The sequence below is a fragment of the Chiloscyllium punctatum genome, chromosome 36 (assembly GCF_047496795.1).
Source record: "Chiloscyllium punctatum isolate Juve2018m chromosome 36, sChiPun1.3, whole genome shotgun sequence".
Taxonomy (NCBI): Eukaryota; Metazoa; Chordata; class Chondrichthyes; order Orectolobiformes; family Hemiscylliidae; genus Chiloscyllium; species Chiloscyllium punctatum.
In genome coordinates, this window is record NC_092774.1 from 49,025,586 (window position 1) to 49,042,585 (window position 17,000).

The 17,000-nt window shown below is 47.3% G+C and overlaps 1 protein-coding gene across 1 annotated transcript in view; it reads right to left on the reverse strand.

Moving 5' to 3' along the window:
* Nucleotides 1-17,000, reverse strand: part of LOC140460484 (targeting protein for Xklp2-like) — an 81,195-nt gene that overhangs the window by 18,911 nt on the left and 45,284 nt on the right. Inside the window, exons 2-4 of the mRNA XM_072555033.1 lie at nt 15,035-15,152; nt 10,833-10,938; nt 6,062-6,118 (exon numbers count right to left, since the gene is read on the reverse strand). Of these exons, the coding sequence (XP_072411134.1) occupies nt 6,062-6,118; nt 10,833-10,938; nt 15,035-15,152 (281 nt within the window). The remainder of the gene's footprint in view (nt 1-6,061; nt 6,119-10,832; nt 10,939-15,034; nt 15,153-17,000) is intronic.

Here is a 17,000-nt window from a genome sequence, read left to right on the forward strand (position 1 = left end):
AGGTGGAAAGTTTAAGGGGGATACACAGCAAGTACTGGAGGGTGGTGGGCATATGGAATGCATTACCAGCAGAGGGGGGGGGGGGGGGGGGAAGAAAGAGGCAGACACAGTCGATTCATCTAAGAGGTGTCTTGAAAGACGCAGGAGGTTGGGAGTAGAGATACAGAAGCTTAGAAATTGGGTGACAGGTTCAGACCTTCGATTTGGATCAGCTCAGGCTTGGAGGGCCAAAGGGCCTATTCCTGGGCTGTATATTTTCTTTGCTCCATCAATACATGTCCATTTTATAAGCTCGACCGAGACTTGCTCAGCCTCCATTGCTCAGGAGAAACCAGCCTAAGTTCAGCTTCTCCTTGTCGCTCCTCCTCCAACTCAGGAAGCATCCCAGTAAGCCTCTTCTGTATCCCCTCCCAATCCTTCCTGTAACATTGAATGGAGCTCGGTCCTGTGGCCTAACTGGAGATTTACAAAGTTACAACATGGCATCCTGGTTTGTACTCCATTCCCAAAGGCAAACATGTGCTACCACCCTATCCATGTATGGTCACTTTCAGGGAATGCAGACTTGAACCAAGATCCCTCTACATCAATGTAGTTCAGGGTCCTGCCATTAACTGCATACTTCCCGAACATTGGATTGTTAGGGTAGTGGCTAGTACTGCTACCTCATGGCACCAGGGACTCTGGTTTGATTCCAGAGTTAGGGAGACTGGAGTTTCCACATTGGATAGTGGGAGGAGACCTATGCAGACAAAGAGGTACAGATTTGGGTAATTTAGCATGGCCAATCCACTGTGTTCAGGGATGTGCAGGTTAGGTGCCAGTGTAGAACAATGGGGTAGGGGGAATGAGTTTGGGTGGGATGCACTGGTGTGGGGTCTTGAGACTGAAGGGCCTGTTTCCACACAAGAGATTCTATTAAAACTCCAGAACTGCAGCATGCCACATTTAGCTGGATTAAACCCCATCTGTTGGTTCCCCAGCCACATCTGCAACTGATCTATAGCCTACTCAGCCTTGTATACACTATCCACAGCTCTGCTGATCTTTGTATGGTCTGCAAAACCTGCAGGCCCACCCACAGGCAGCTTGTTTTTAGGTATTTGGCTCCAGGTTATAGTCAAAGCAAAACTTGTTGGACAAGCTTGGAGATTGTCACCAGCAGAGAAGTCACCTGACAAGCAAGAGCACTCCAAAAGCTGGTCCTTTCAAATGCAACTTCGACCTTGTCCATCCCAGTCCAACACTGGCATCTTCACTTTGTGACGGGACTTCCCTAGAATTTTTAAAGTCAGCACAGTGAGCTGTATGGCTGGTACTGCAGCCTCCGTGCTGGGGACCTGGGTTCAATGCTAGCTTTACATGGCTGGGGATGACATGTTTGTATTGGTTTGGAGAATGTGTTTCTGCTGGGTGCTGCAAGTTTCCCCACCAGTCCTAGGTGGAGCAAGTTAGGTGGATTTGCGTCACGAGACAATGTTCTATACATTCCTGGACAACAGAATAATACAGCACAGAACAGGTCTTTTGACCCTCTATTGCATCAACCTGTGAAAGAATCTAAGCCCCTCCCCTACACTATCCTAACATCCATGTGCTTATTGAAGGACTGTTCAAATCTCCCTCATGTGGCCAAGTTGACTACATTAGCAGGCAGGGCCTTCCACACCCTTACCACTAAAGAACCTGCCTCTGATATCGGTCTTAAATCTATCACACCTCAATTTGAGGTTATGCCTCCTCAAACAAGATGCTATCATCCTACAAAAAGAAACTGTCCACGATCTAATCCTGACCTTTTCAGTCTCTTGAATCCGCTCTTAGCCTTCTCTCCAGTGAGAAGAGACCAAGCCCCTCAGCCTTCTCAAAAGCTTCCCTCCAGACCAGGCAACATCCTGGTAAATCTCCTCTGCACCTTTTCCAATGCTTCCACATCCTTCCTGTAATGGGGCAACCAGAACTGTACACAATATCCCAAGTGTGACCACACCAGCATTTTGTATAGTTACAGCACGATATTGCTGTTCCAGAACTCCATCCTTCTACCAATAAAACCCAACACTGCCTTAACAGAACTCTCAGCATGGCTAATCTATCCCATGGTGAGGGTGGAGTCAGAATCACTGGTGTGGAAGATTCCCATTTCATTTAAATTCTACTATGTCCCTCCAAAGAGCATTCCCAGACCCATCTTGTCCCTGTAACCCTGCATTTTCCATTGGCTAATCCACCTTTGCTGCACATCTTGGACAGTTGGGGAGAGGGAAAGCCATAGACAGAAGATGCAAACTCCCCAATTTCCTGAGGATGGTACCCAACTGGGGTCCCTGGTGCTGTGAAGCAGTGTTAAGCAGGTTCAGTGGTTAGCACTGTTACCTTAGCACCAGGGACCAGGTTTGATTCCAGCCTCAGGTGACTGAGCTTGCATGGGGTTCCTCCAGGTGCTCTGGTTTCCTCTAGTCCAATGATGTACAGGTTGGGGTAAAGTGGCTGTGCTAAATTGCCCAGAGTGTTCGGGGTGTAGGTTAGGTAGTGGTTGGGGAAAAATGTAGAGTAATGGGGAGCAGGTTTGGGTGAGATATTGTAGGGCTGAAGGGCCTATTTCCACAGGAAACTTGACACTAACCCCAGCTGCTCTGGGGATAGATGGGGGCCTGGGTCAAAAATCAGATGCATGGAGGGTTGGTGAGAATTTGGTAAACAGAAAAGGCCTCCTGCATGGAGGAGATTTTTACCAATTCCTAGTCAGAATTTTGGGTGACCTGGGAGGGATGGCACTGTGGCTCAGTGGTTAGCATGGCAGCCTCAACACCAGGGACCTGGGTTCTATCCCAGCCTTGGGTGACTGGAGGAGTTTGTACATTGGACTGTGGGAGGAAACCGACACAAAGATGTGCAGGTTCGGGTGACTGATGCGACATTGCCCATAGTGTTAGGTGCATTAGTCAGAGGGGAATGGGTTAATCTCATTCCCAAGTACTGTCTTTGCCCCAAGAGTGGTTGTAGGAGTCATGGCTGTGTTAGTAACCCTCAATACCTGGGTACATCACCTTGTGGGCCATGCCTCCATAAGAGGACCTGACAAGCTAGACAAGCCTTTACATGGCTTGGCAGTTAGTTTTGGATTGACCGTTCTCCCCTCAAGGTGGGGTGAGTGTGTTGCCCTGACTGGTCATCTCCCTGTGCTGCACAACCATGGAGCAAAAACCCTCCATCCTGCTCCACTAGTCAACAGGATCCCAACCGATCACCCTTGATCCTTAACTGTTCATTCCTGTGGATCCCCGAATCTCAATCCCCAGTAATTCCACTATCTCCAGAGGCTTGAAGGGGCTGGTACCTTCATGGATTGGTTCCTCTCCAAACAGAGGATTACAGCAGAGTCCACTCCCTCTGGCTCAATGTGAAGTGCTGATCAATCTGAAGCCCATCGAAAACTACACTGTTCCATTCTCATCCATGTTTATGGATGAACCATTTCAATGCCCTTGAAGGTGGAGTGTATGTTGTAGGCAAGACTTTCCATGCACCCTACTACAAGTAAACAAACTACCTGGCATCGGTCCTATCACCCCTCAATTTAAAGCTATGTCCCCTCATGCTAGCTGTCACTACCCAGTGATAAGGGCTCGGTCCACCCTATCTAACCTTCTGATCTGAGAAGTCACCTCTCAACCTTGTTGAACAAAAGCAGCCTCAAGTCCCTCAGCCTTTCCTCACAAGACCTTCCCAGGTAACACCCTAGTCAGTCTCCTCTGCACCCTTTCCAATAATACCCATCCTTCCTATAAATACAGTGACCAGAACTGTATGCAATACTCCCACATGCAGCTAGTTTTGTACAGCTGCATCAGGAGCTTGTGGCTCTGAAACTCCAGCCTTCTACCAATAAGAGACGACATGCCTCAACATCCCCTGCCAACCTGGGTGGCAACATTCAGGGAATCAATGTGCATGGGATAGTGAGATCTCTGCTCATCTACACGACCAAGAACCTTACTCATCTAGTTGGCAGCTCAGAGTACAAAGCCAGCATTGCTACCACCTCATTGAGCCAAGGTCAAAATGATCCTAATCTGGCCAACTTCTATTACAACCCTTCCCTTCGCAGTGGGGCCTCAAACCTGTAGAGCTAATGTGAACTTTCAGGAAGGCATTACACAATTCAATAAGACTCCTGTACCCCCGAACCCTGTGGCAAGGCCAACACAAGGTTTACTTTTAGTTGGTTAGTGACTGGACATTTCTGAATTGGTAGCAGATATTACCAAGGCAGCAAATGTTACCCATCCTTAACTGGGCCCAAATTGGATGGTCAACAGACACCAGTGTAATTATTCATCTTGATGTTGGAGGTCATGGATAGTCCAAGCAGGAGAGGCAGAGGGCTTGCAATGGGTTCTATTTCATCCTCCATTCTTTGTGGGCACTGATGTATCTGCACTTGGATATGGTAACCTACTGGTGTGTTATTGCTAGACAGAGACCGAGGAGCTTTTGGTGTACCTGGATTCTGTTCATTAGGAAGAGTTCCATCTGGAACTGAATCTCATGACTGAATCTGTGGAGAGTCAGCATGACCTCTGGTTGACAATCAGAATCCCAGTGTGAAAACAGGCCATTTGGCCCAACAAGTCCACACTGACCCTCAAGAATAACCCCAACCCCACCCATTCCTTACACAGCCTGACTCCTGCACCTAACCCTGAACACAGTGGGCAGTTTAACATGGCTAACTCACCTCACCCACAGAATAGAATATTCATAGAACCCCCGTAGTGTGGAAACAGGCCCTTCAGCCCTGTGAGTCGCTGACTGAAGAGTAACCCACCCAAACCAATTATCCCTGATGAATACATTACCCACATCCCCCCAGATGCCAGAGGCAACTGAGTATGGCCAAACCTGCACATCTTGGAATTGTGGGAGGAAACCCACACAGACACGGATTTGATAGAGACTGTAGTCAAACCCTTGCACAGCTAGTAGTGCTAACCACTGTGCCACCATGTAGTTAAGGGAAGGAAGTTGCCTTCTTATGGCCTAGGTTAGATGTTGCTCCAGGCCCCCTCTGGGCTCAATCACTCTTTGCAATTAGGAAGGAGAATAAATGCTGGCACAATGCTCCACAATCTGCTCAGGTTATGTTCCAAGGAACCTTCGGCAGTTAGCTCAGACATGAATTGACTAGTCTACTATAACCAGTCAACTTTTCATAGAACAATACAGCACAGAACAGGCCCCTCAGCCCTCGATGTTGCTTTGACCTGTGAACAATTCTCAGCTCATCCCCCTACACTATCCCAAAGTCATCCATGTGCTTATCCAAGGATTGTTTAAACATCCCTGATGCGGCTGAGTTAACTACATTGGCAGGTAGGGCATTCCACACCATTGCCACTAAAGAACCTGCCTCTGATATCTGTCTTCAATCTATCACCCCTCAATTTGTTATGTCCCCTCATACATGAGGTGGCCCTAGGATGAAGTCTTTCAGTCTACCCTACCTCATCCTATCTTGTAGGTCTCAAGAAATCCCCTCTTAGTCTTCTTGCCAATGAGAAGAGACCAAGTCTCAGTCTTTCCTCATAAGACCTTCCCTCTAGACAAGTCCCTCAATGTTGGCTTTCCCCTTCCATTTGTAATGTCCTGGCAAGTTAAAGCTAAACAAATCTCTTTCTGCTGCACCAAGGGACATTTGTGAGCCACTGCTCATTTGTATCAGTGTCTGACAACCCTGGTAGAGTGGAATACCAGCTCCAGTGATTTAAACCTCTCCCTGGATGGAGCGCTCACAACACATGCAGTTGTCTAGTCTCAAAGCTATGGAAGACCGGAAAGTCAAGCAGTGGCCAGTTCTTCAGAAAAGGAATTTTTAAAAGGAATTGACAGCAATGCATTTTGTGCGTTAATAGACAGGAAATTCAACAATCATGTTTTTCACCTGGATATTACAAGTCCCTTGACAAAAGGGTCCAGGCAGCAAGCATTCAATTTCTCCAAGAGCATGGAGTTGGATTGGAAGTTCGACTAAATGCCAGGCAGTTGGATGGAGACTTACTTCAGTACATTTGGAGTTACTGGCACAGTCGTCTGTCGTACAGGCCATCTGCTTCTGCTGAAATACAAAATTCAAACATTGTTAGCAGGAACAATCCTGCTCCAGTACCATGAACAGCACAGAACCTAAAACACAAGGGACAGGGACATGGTATTCAGGCTGGGCAACCAGTCAGAACAGTGTAGGATTAATCTCAGCTGGGAGGGAAAAACAAGGCTTACAATGAGGTCTGGACAGCAAGGTGAACTGAGTTAGTTTTCAGTCTCAGCTTATGGCAAATTCACCAATTGGCAGAATTCCTTGTTAAAGAACAATTGAGCATGGCCAATCCACCTAACCTGCACATTTGTTGGACTGTGGGAGGAAACTGGAGCACCCAGAGGAAAATGATACAGACATGAGGAGAATGTACAGCCTCCAGAGTCAGCTGAGATGGGAATTGAACCCAGGTCTGAGGTAGCAGTGCGAACCACTGTGCTGCCCATACTTCCTGGTTTGCTGTGCTCTTCCCGCTTGCCTTTGGATTCCAGCACCTGCAGTTTCTTGCCTCTACCAATGAGATAGTGGCCCAGGGTAGATATCATACCCTAGAGATTCACATACCTGTCTGCTAAAAGCATTAATAGCTCCTCAGTCCCAGACTCTTGAAACTCAGCATGCAGACTGTTCCCCAGCAATCAGTGTTCCCCCTTTGTAAATAGGGGAGGGACATTTCTCTGACTCGTGTCCTGGCTCAATGTACAGATTGCCTTGGTCTTCCATCAGATCACTCCCATGGTGTGCTCAGACATGCACTCAAATCCACTGTGGTAGTGGAAGTTTAATCCCATTAAACTGCAGAATAAGCATGGTTTTGTTCATCAGGTTCACCCATGTCCTGTAAGAACAAAGGGCTGCATATTGGTGACCCCTCAAACTTGAATTGAGAGCTGTTGAGTGTTCTGGGTTATTGGAGTGATTTAGTAGCTTCAAAAAGCCTAGAATTATTTGGGTACAAGCTGTGATTCACCATTACAGAAAAACAGCTTAATGTTTTAAGCCAAGATGGAGATTGACAACTTTTTGAAATGTTTACTACAGTGTAGTACAGTGACAGTCCCACAGCATGGAGACAAGGGCTTTGGCCCAACCTGGTCCATGCCAACCATATCAAAGCACCCACCCCAATATCCTTCACTCTCCCTGTATTTGTCCAAATGCCTTCAGTGTTGGGAATGTACCCACCTCCACCACTTCTGGTGGCAGCTCATCCCATGTGTACCCCTGCTAAAAAACATTGCTCCTCTCGTTCCCTTATTCTTCCCCTCTAACCTTAAACTAGAGCCCTCAACACCCCAACCCTGGGAAAGACTGAATGAATGCCTTCATCTATACTCCTTGGACTGGACCTACTGCCTGCTGAAGCATGTTCGGAGTGGTCTGGCCTAGTCCGTAATGCCACCCAGTTCTGCCACTTCCATGACACTAGACCTTACTGCTGATTCCATGGGCTTCAGCTAATCGGAACTCATTACTGAGGGGAAAGCCATTGGTCAAGCCTGGACTTGAACCCTTATCGTACAAACAGCCGAGTGTGGGGGGTAGGACTTGTTCCCTTTGAAAGCAGTTTCAATCCTCCTTGGTGATATTAAATTTAACTCCATTTTCAAGGGTGCACCATTTGCCTGCTTCCTTTTAACCCCCAGATGATAGACTCATTCCCATTACTGGGAGTTCCTGGTGAAAACCCAACTTTTCACAGCTGCCCCAAGCCAGTGGAGACAGAAACCACCAAACGCAGCACTGTTTTGAATTGAAACGTTCTCCTCAAAGCCATCACCAGCCTGACTTGGCAGTAGTCAGATATACAGCCCAGAAACAGGCCGTTTTAGTCCAGCCTGCCCATGCCAACCAGATCTGAAACCAACTTGGTTCCATTTAGGATTTGAATCCCTACTGAGAGAAAGTAGGCCCTTCAACCCAACAAATCCACACTGACCCTCGAAAGAGTAACCCATCTAGACCCATCCCCCTAATACACCTAACCCGGATATCCCTGAATACTGGGGAGTTTAGCACAGCCAATTCACACTAACCTGCAGGTCTTTGGATTGAGGAAGAAACCCACAAACATCGGCATGAGTTGGCACAGTCTCCACAAGGCTGGAATCAAACCCATCTCCCTGGCACTGAGGCAGTGCCAATCACAGTCACCATGCCACCCAAATCCAGCACTTGGCCCATAATCCCTCTAAACCCTGCCTATTCACATACCCATCCAGATGGGTTAAAGGCTATAAAATTGTCCCAGCATCCCCAGCTTCCTCTGGCAGCTCATTCCATACATGGACCTCCCTTTGAGGAGAGAGTTGGCTGTTAGTTCTTGCCCCTCCCCCTAAACCTATGCCCTCCAGTTTTGGATTCCCACCCCAGGTGGGGAGACTTGTCTATTTATCCTATCCATGCCCCTAGATTTTATAAGCCTCTATAAAGGTCACCCATTAGCCTCCAACTCTCCAGGGAAAACAGCCCCAGCCCGTTCCACCTCTCCCTATAGCTCAAATCCTCCAATCCTGGCAACAGCCTTGTCAATCTTTACTGAACCATTTGAAGTTTCACAATGGAGTCGATTTTGAAAGCCCCACCCAGCACTGTAGGGGTCTCCATGTGTAGACTACACCATAGAAATAGTAACTCTCCACCACTTGCTTTAGTGGAAAGAAAGTGGGAGAGCTCAACAAATCCCATGAAGTATGGGATAGAAAAGCATGCACTTCTCATTCTCATCCCATCTCTTGGCAGGCAGGATGCAGAAAGTACTTCCCTAATTCATCATTTTCATCCGAGACCCTCCAGTTGCATCATCAAGTACCCATCGTTTCCATGGAAATTCATTATGTTCCAGTTGAGATGGAGTGTCCATCCCCCAACTGTGCTATCATGGAGCAGTCAGTTCTGGAAACACTGCTCCAGTGATGTCCACCATTCTGCTGGAATTCACTGGAGTCAGTGATCCATCCCACCGAAAGGATTGGACACTGGAGGCAGGAAGCATGTTTCTGCTGGTGGGTGAATCCCAAAACAGAGGGCACTGTTTCAAAATAAAGGGGTAGGTCATTTAGAACAGTCGGAGAAACCTCTTCAGAGAGTGGAGAGTGTGTGGAATACTCTGCCCCAGAGGGCAGTGGAGGCCCAGTCTCTGGATTCATTGGAGAGTTGGATAGAGCTCTCAAGGAGAGTGGAATCAAGGGTTATGGAGATAAGGCAGGAATGGGATCAATTGAGGATGGTCAGCCATGATCATAATGAACGGTGGTGCCGGCTCAAAGGGCAGAATGGACTACTCCGGGAATACAAAAGTAGAGTTTGAGTTAATGGAAGACAACCAACCATTGGTTAGAAGGCCATTCCTCTGGGCTCATTTGATTTGATGCCCTCATTCACTGGAACAGTGCACCTGGCCCTCCCATGGGGACCAGACCAGCCAGGTGAGGTCAGCACAGTACCCATCCTGAAGGGGTTAGAATTGGACACTTGCCACCTTAAGGCCCTCTGAAATTAGGGCCAGCAATCCAACCAGAAATCAAACTTGACAGGGAAGGGTTTGAAGAGGATTTTAAACAGGTGGCAAAAAAATATGGCCATGGTATAATCTCAGATTGGAGGAGGTCACACCAGAGGTTGGGGGGGGGGGGGGGGGGGGGGGGGGGGGGGAAGAAAGGAGGAGAAGGGGGAAGAATAACCAAGCACTGAACCTACAGAATTCTGGGGCTGTCCAAGATGCTTCAGGATACATATTCAAGACTTCAGTCAGGAAATCTAGGCTTACAAATGGGAAGAGACAGGAAAGAGGGGCAAGGATGATCAAATGGCAGACAAGACTCAGCAGATACAGAAGACAAGCAGAGGCCATTCAGCCCATCACTTCTGCCAAGAATGGAATGGCCTACTTGTATCTTATGGGATAAGATTGCCCCAGAAGACCACAACCAGATGCCAATAGTCACTTCATAGATCAGGCAAGAGAGAGTTTTGATAAAGACATCTGAAAGTACTTCATAAACAGAGCCTTGGGAAAAGATGAGCAGAGAGATCTGGGAGTGCAGGCCCATTGTACCCTGAAGGTTGCTGCACAGGTGGATAGAGTGGTCAAGGCAGCATATAGTATGCTTGCCTTCATTGGATGGGGTATTGACTACAAGAGCTGGCAAGTCATGTTAAAATGGTGCAAGACATTGGTATGACCACATTTAGAATATGTGTGGTGTTCTGGTCCCTACATCAAAAGGGTAGGGAGGATTTGGAGGGTCCAGAGAAGGTTTGAGGGGATGTTGCCTGGGATGGAAGGTGCTAGCTCTGAAGATGGGTTGAGGAGGTTAGGTTTATTTTCACTAGAAACAAGGAAGTGGAGGGGCACCTGATTGAGGTTTACAAATTCATGAAGAGTATAGACAGGGTGGATAGAGACAAGCTTTCTTCCCCAGGTTGAACGATTCAATAACAGGAGGTCACAGGTGGAAAGTTTAAGGGGGATACACACAGCAAGTATCTCAGTGTGGTGGGCATCTGGAATGTGTTGCCAGAGGCGGTAGAGGCAGGCATGGTAGATTCATTCAAAGTGAGCCTGGACAGATGCACAAGTTAGTGAGGAACAGAGGGATACAGATGCTTAGGAATTAGGGGACAGGTTTAGACAGCAGATTTGGATCAGGTCAGGCTTGGAGGGGTGAAGGGTCTGCTCTTGGGCTGTAAAGTTTGGTTCTGTTCTTTGAAAGAAACCTTTGGTACTTACATCAATGGTGGGGTGGGTTCTTCAGCAACAACACTGGGCTGACCAGCTGACTGGGAAGTGTCTGAAGATGTAGTCTCCATTAAATCAGTTGACGACTCATCCAATTCTGTAAAACAAGGAGCGTGCATGTGGAAGGGAGAGAGATGAGAACCAGTGATAGGGACTCTATAGTTAGCAACAGCACACACCTTAAAGAGCAATAGAAATTAATCTCCTTGTATTGAGCCCGAGAGCTTCCTGCCAGATAACTACATTCATGGTGTGCACTGAGGGGTTAACACTCAGAAATCTGAGAGAGGCTGACAGGTAACCACAGGCCAAGGTTAGTCATTTTCTAACCTGAGATTCTAACAGCACTCCTTCATATTCAAGGGCTTGTGATCACTACATCCACCAATACCCTGGTATTACCATTACTAGAACCAGGAGCAAGACTAGCTATGAAGGGGGCGGGGGGGGGAACCCTCATTTAAAGACAGCAAAGAGATTTGCCCTGTGCAGAAATCTATTAATCAGGTGGCCAGGAAGTATTTAAAATTTCTTCAAGTGAGAACTAACCACTATTTAGAATTTTGCTCGAACCTGTCTTTTAGCTGGTCTATAATACGAGTCTGATAGAACTCCCAATTAATGTTTACAGAACACTTCTCTCAAAACCAGAGAGTTGTAGGTTCCTGTTTTCAGATTTTCCCATCTTTTCTCCTGGTTAGAGAATGTGTAACAGGTTACTGATGGCTTGAAAATATTGAAGTCTCTTTTCAGTCTTCCATGCTAGGACATGGCAGATCTCAACTGTTCAATTTTCCCCTCATCTTATAATCCAATGCTCTGGAGTGTAATTGGCTTTGAAGATTGCCAATTACTCAATTCAAATTGAGTATGATATGTCTTGGGTAGAATTTAAACTCCATGACCAAGTTAGAAATTTGGTCTCCAAGCAATGAAATAATGGAGTGGTTTGACCTACCATTTGAGTACACTTGGTAGTGTGTCTGCTGCTTTTTAACTCTGGAAAGGTATACCCAGATCTCTTTGTAATATTGTGGTGACAGGAGGTCAGATGCTACAAAGCAACTGAAGTCCCTGACTCCCCAAAGCTCAGTCCACCTACAGAGGCCAGTGTGATGAGATTGGCCCTTGGAACCTGTTTGATTGACAGCCCCCATCTGTCTTGATGTTTCAGTTGTTTTTGGAGATTGAAACAGCTGCACCACTTCAGGTCTGTAAATGTTTCAGGTTTCCTGGAGCAGCAAGTTCCATAGGCTGACCTGTTTGGGGGAAAGAGAATTCCCCCTGCAGTGTTATCCCACATCTGGCCTCTGACAGGCAGGTCCTGAACTGTCAGGAGCAGGGTTTTTATTTCTACCCTTCATGCAGATTGAGATTTCAGCTTCCTTCAGGGCAGGAAATTACAGGTGAGTGCTCACCACTGAAGTGTCATCTTGTACAAGCAGTCTTACCCACCCAAGAATTATTCTGTTAAACCCTCACCACACTTCCATTATAGAGGGACCAACCTTCCTCGGATAAAGAGACTAAAACCACATGATACTCCAGGTCTGCACTCCCCCTGCTCCTACACTCCAATCCTCACTATAGTGGAAACATAGTATTTGCTGCCTACATCTGGTAGAGTGAATACTTACCCTCAACTGAGACAGCTAGATCTTCAAATTCTCCATCAGAAATTTCTTCCTATTTGCAATAAAACTTGATTAACTCATTTATTCACTTCATAAAGTAATGATCCATTTACCCACTCAAACTTGTCCTTCTGACAAGTTAGCTCCAAGGTTCAAGCTCAGCTTGATTGAAGACAAAACAGCCCACTGGATGAAATCCTAGTAAAACACCCTTGAAGGCTCACCACAGCTTCAACTGGGTCACAATTCTGACAGGTTCCTGTCTTATGGACTGCAGTAGCTCAAGGCATTTCAGCCTTTGAAGAGGGGCAGAGAACAATTTGACATTGCCAGATAGACCCATCATTCCATTTCATGTTCTCTCATGGAAGTGTGGTGAACCATGAAGCACACTGGGGAAAATCCCAACAGATTCAATGTTCTGGAGGGAAAATACACCAGCCTTCACTGGGCTGGCCTACATGTGACTCCAGACCCATAGCAATGGGTTGAAGTGACGCAACAATGCAGTCTTGGCAAAATGTTAGTCTACTTTCAGACTAGAACAACAGGACATTGACATCAAGCAACATCAACATGACTCAGATTGGACTATATTTTGAATTGGTAACAAAACAGGATAGTAAACAGGAAACAGTTGATATCATATTGGTTTGCATATGTTTGGAAGAGTGCATCTCCTGCATTAATGCTGAAGACACTGGTGTTAGAGAGGGACAGTATTGGTAAGAGGATGGGCTAAGCTAATCCAAAAGAATTTGATAAAGGAAGCATACAGGCCGGCATCCTCAAAATAGCACGATTCTACAGGAACCATGCAGCACCCATAATTTACAGCATCTCAGACTTTGCGAGGGGAACAAGGAGAGGGAGTTTACTTGAGCCAGGTTTGTGGATGACAATAAGTGGTGGGGAACATGCGCAGGTCTATTCAAGGCAGACCCTTACCTGCCAGTGCATGGCCCCATAGTCCTCCAAATCTCATGTATTTCTCTACCTCTTTCCCCCCACCCCCAAGTGTTTCAAATATAACACCTACATCCACCACTTCCCGAAATGAGATTTCACATAAGCAAATGAAAACTGCCGGTCTTTAAAACTCTCACCTTAAAACTGCCTGTGCTAGCCCTAAAGTCACCACTGTAGAGACGACCGCTGCCATTCATTATCCTTGACTTCATAAAAAAGGTCACCCCTCAACCCCCTTGTGCGAGTCAAGCAAGTTCCAACCTCTAACACAGGCCTTCTACTCTCAAACATCCTGATAAATCTTTACTGAACTCTCAAACTAATAGACTTCCAATAAAAAGACAACTAAGGACTGCACTATATTCCCGAAGAGGAATCACTAACATCCCATATAACCTCAATGTGACTCAACTCATAACCAAGAGTGAGCAGAGGCAAACATGGTCAACAAACCCATCGCCATGGGAAGAGGGGACAAATTACATACTTCAACCCCTAGGTATCTCTTCTCCAACAGACCATGGCCCTCCTCCAAATTATGGTCCCACCCTTGTTTGGTATCACAATGATGCAATGCCTCATTGGTGCAAATTAAACACCATCTGCCACACCCCATCCCATTGAGTAATTGGGCAAGGTCTACTCCACCCCTAGTTTGGAGTCATTCACAAGCTCACTAGCCATACCTTCTGCATTCTCAGACAATGAGATTTTTTACAAATGACTAACAGACCTAGCCACTGATCTCTGTAGAACACCACAGGTAGCAGAGCTCTGCAATAAAGGGGCTCAAAGCTAGTGTAGATTTGGAATAAAAAAGATCAGTTATTACTCCATCGAATGAGTTTCTACATCTGTATATTAGTCCTTCAGAACACTAAAGTTAATGCTAGTTAATTATCCCAGTCATTTCACAAGATCTTTATTTGAAGACTAAAGCCACAAACGATCAGCTCACTCCACACAAATTGCCACACTTGCAAAGTTTCCTTTTAGGTTTCCTTCATCCTCCAGACCCATTGGAGATATTGAGGACAGGTCCCAGGCCTCCTCCATCACTAAACCCTAGCTACCTGGAGTAAGAACACATCTTCCACATTAGGACCCTGCAACTGGACTGGATCTATGTTGAAGTTGCCAGTTTCCTCACCTCCCAACCCCTCACCTTACCCCAGTCCCAAGTCTCCAGCACAGCCCCACCCTCTTCACCTGTCCACCTTCCTTCCCATCTACTATACCCTCCTCTCAGGTAGATGAAGGTGATATACCAATCACATGCACAGCTTCCATCCTCCCCTACCTCACCCTCCTTCCATTTATCTCAGCCCACCAGCTACATTCCTGATGAAGGGCTTAAACCAGAACATTTCAGCTCCTCAGAGGTTGCCTTACCTCCTGTGAGTTTCCAGCCCACTCAACCCTGATCTCCAGCCCTCAGTTTCTCCCTGCAGTATGATTAGGCAAAGTCAAGAGGTCTGGTCACATTAGTGGCACTGATCCCACCCAGTCAACACACAACCTTATCCTGCATGAATCACAAGCATCCAAAAGATCAGCTGTAGAAGTTGCAAACACCTAGAATATTCATACCAGACAAGGAAGACTCCGCTGGGCAAACCACTGGGAGCACAACAGCTTGTGGTTTACCATCTTTCCTGTTGATAGTTGGTAAAGTCACTTTGGCACTTCTCTCCATCGTCAGGTTGGTCTGTCATTACACAGAAGGCACAACATGCATGCAGAAAGGAAGGATTAAATACAGTACCACCAAAAACAAACCTAAAATACAGGAAATTAATCCTGCCCCACCAGTATTTAAACAAAAAGCTACAGCAACCACAAAAAACAGGCCCAATCCCAACATCAATAACACTCACCTGAAAAACAAACCAAATAAAAACACAAAATAGTGAATGCAGAAGACCCACAGAAAATGGCATTTAAACTGAGACATCAATCAGTCACTGGCCAATCACATTTGAATTTCAATCTAATATCCACTGATTGGCTGTTATGCCTGGTGAGGTCACAGCCTTCCCTTCCAATGGGATAATGTTGGGGGGTGGTGATGGTGTGGGGGGAAAGGTTGACGGGTGGTGATGGTGTGGGGGGATAATGTTGGGGGTGGTGACGATGTGGGGGATAATGTTGGGGGTGGTGACGATGTGGGGGATAATGTTGGGGGTGGTGATGGTGTGGGGCTTAATGTTGGGGTTTGTGATGCTATGGGGGATAATGTTGGAAGCAGTGATGGTGTGGGGGATAATATTAGGGGTTGGTGATGGTGTGGGGGATAATGTTGGGGGTGGTGACGGTGTGGGGGATAATGTTGGGGGTGGTGACGGTGTGGGGGATAATGTTGGGGGTGGTGACGGTGTGGGGGATAATGTTGGGGGTGGTGACGGTGTGGGGGATAATGTTGGGGGTGGTGACGGTGTGGGGGATAATGTTGGGGGTGGTGACGGTGTGGGGGATAATGTTGGGGGTGGTGACGGTGTGGGGGATAATGTTGGGGGTGGTGACGGTGTGGGGGATAATGTTGGGGGTGGTGACGGTGTGGGGGATAATGTTGGGGGTGGTGACGGTGTGGGGGATAATGTTGGGGGTGGTGACGGTGTGGGGGATAATGTTGGGGATGGTGACGGTGTGGGGGATAATGTTGGGGGTGGTGACGGTGTGGGGGATAATGTTGGGGTTGGTGATGGTGTGGGGGATAATATTGGGGGTTGGTGATGGTGTGGGGGATAATATTGGGGGTTGGTGATGGTGTGGGGGATAATATTGGGGGTTGGTGATGGTGTGGGGTATAATGTTGGGGATGGTGATGGTGTGGGGGATAATGTTGGGGTTGGTGATAGTGTGGGGGGATAATGTTGGGGGTGGTGATGGTGTGGGGGGATAATGTTGGGGGTGGTGATGGTGTGGGGGGATAATGTTGGGGGTGGTGATGGTGTGGGGGATAATGTTGGGGTTAGTGATGGTGTGGGGGATAATGTTGGGGTTGGTGATGGTGTGGGGGATAATGTTGGGGGTGGTGATGGTGTGGGGATAATGTTAGGGTTCGTGACGGTGTGGGGGATAATGTTGGGGTTGGTGACGGTGTGGGGGATAATGTTGCGGTTGGTGACGGTGTGGGGGATAATGTTGGGGTTGGTGACGGTGTGGGGGATAATATTGGGGGTTGGTGATGGTGTGGGGGATAATATTGGGGGTTGGTGATGGTGTGGGGTATAATGTTGGGGATGGTGATGGTGTGGGGGATAATGTTGGGGTTGGTGATAGTGTGGGGGGATAATGTTGGGGGTGGTGATGGTGTGGGGGGATAATGTTGGGGGTGGTGATGGTGTGGGGGGATAATGTTGGGGGTGGTGATGGTGTGGGGGATAATGTTGGGGTTGGTGATGGTGTGGGGGATAATGTTGGGGTTGGTGATGGTGTGGGGGATAATGTTGGGGGTGGTGATGGTGTGGGGATAATGTTAGGGTTCGTGACGGTGTGGGGGATAATGTTGGGGTTGGTGACGGTGTGGGGGATAATGTTGCGGTTGGTGACGGTG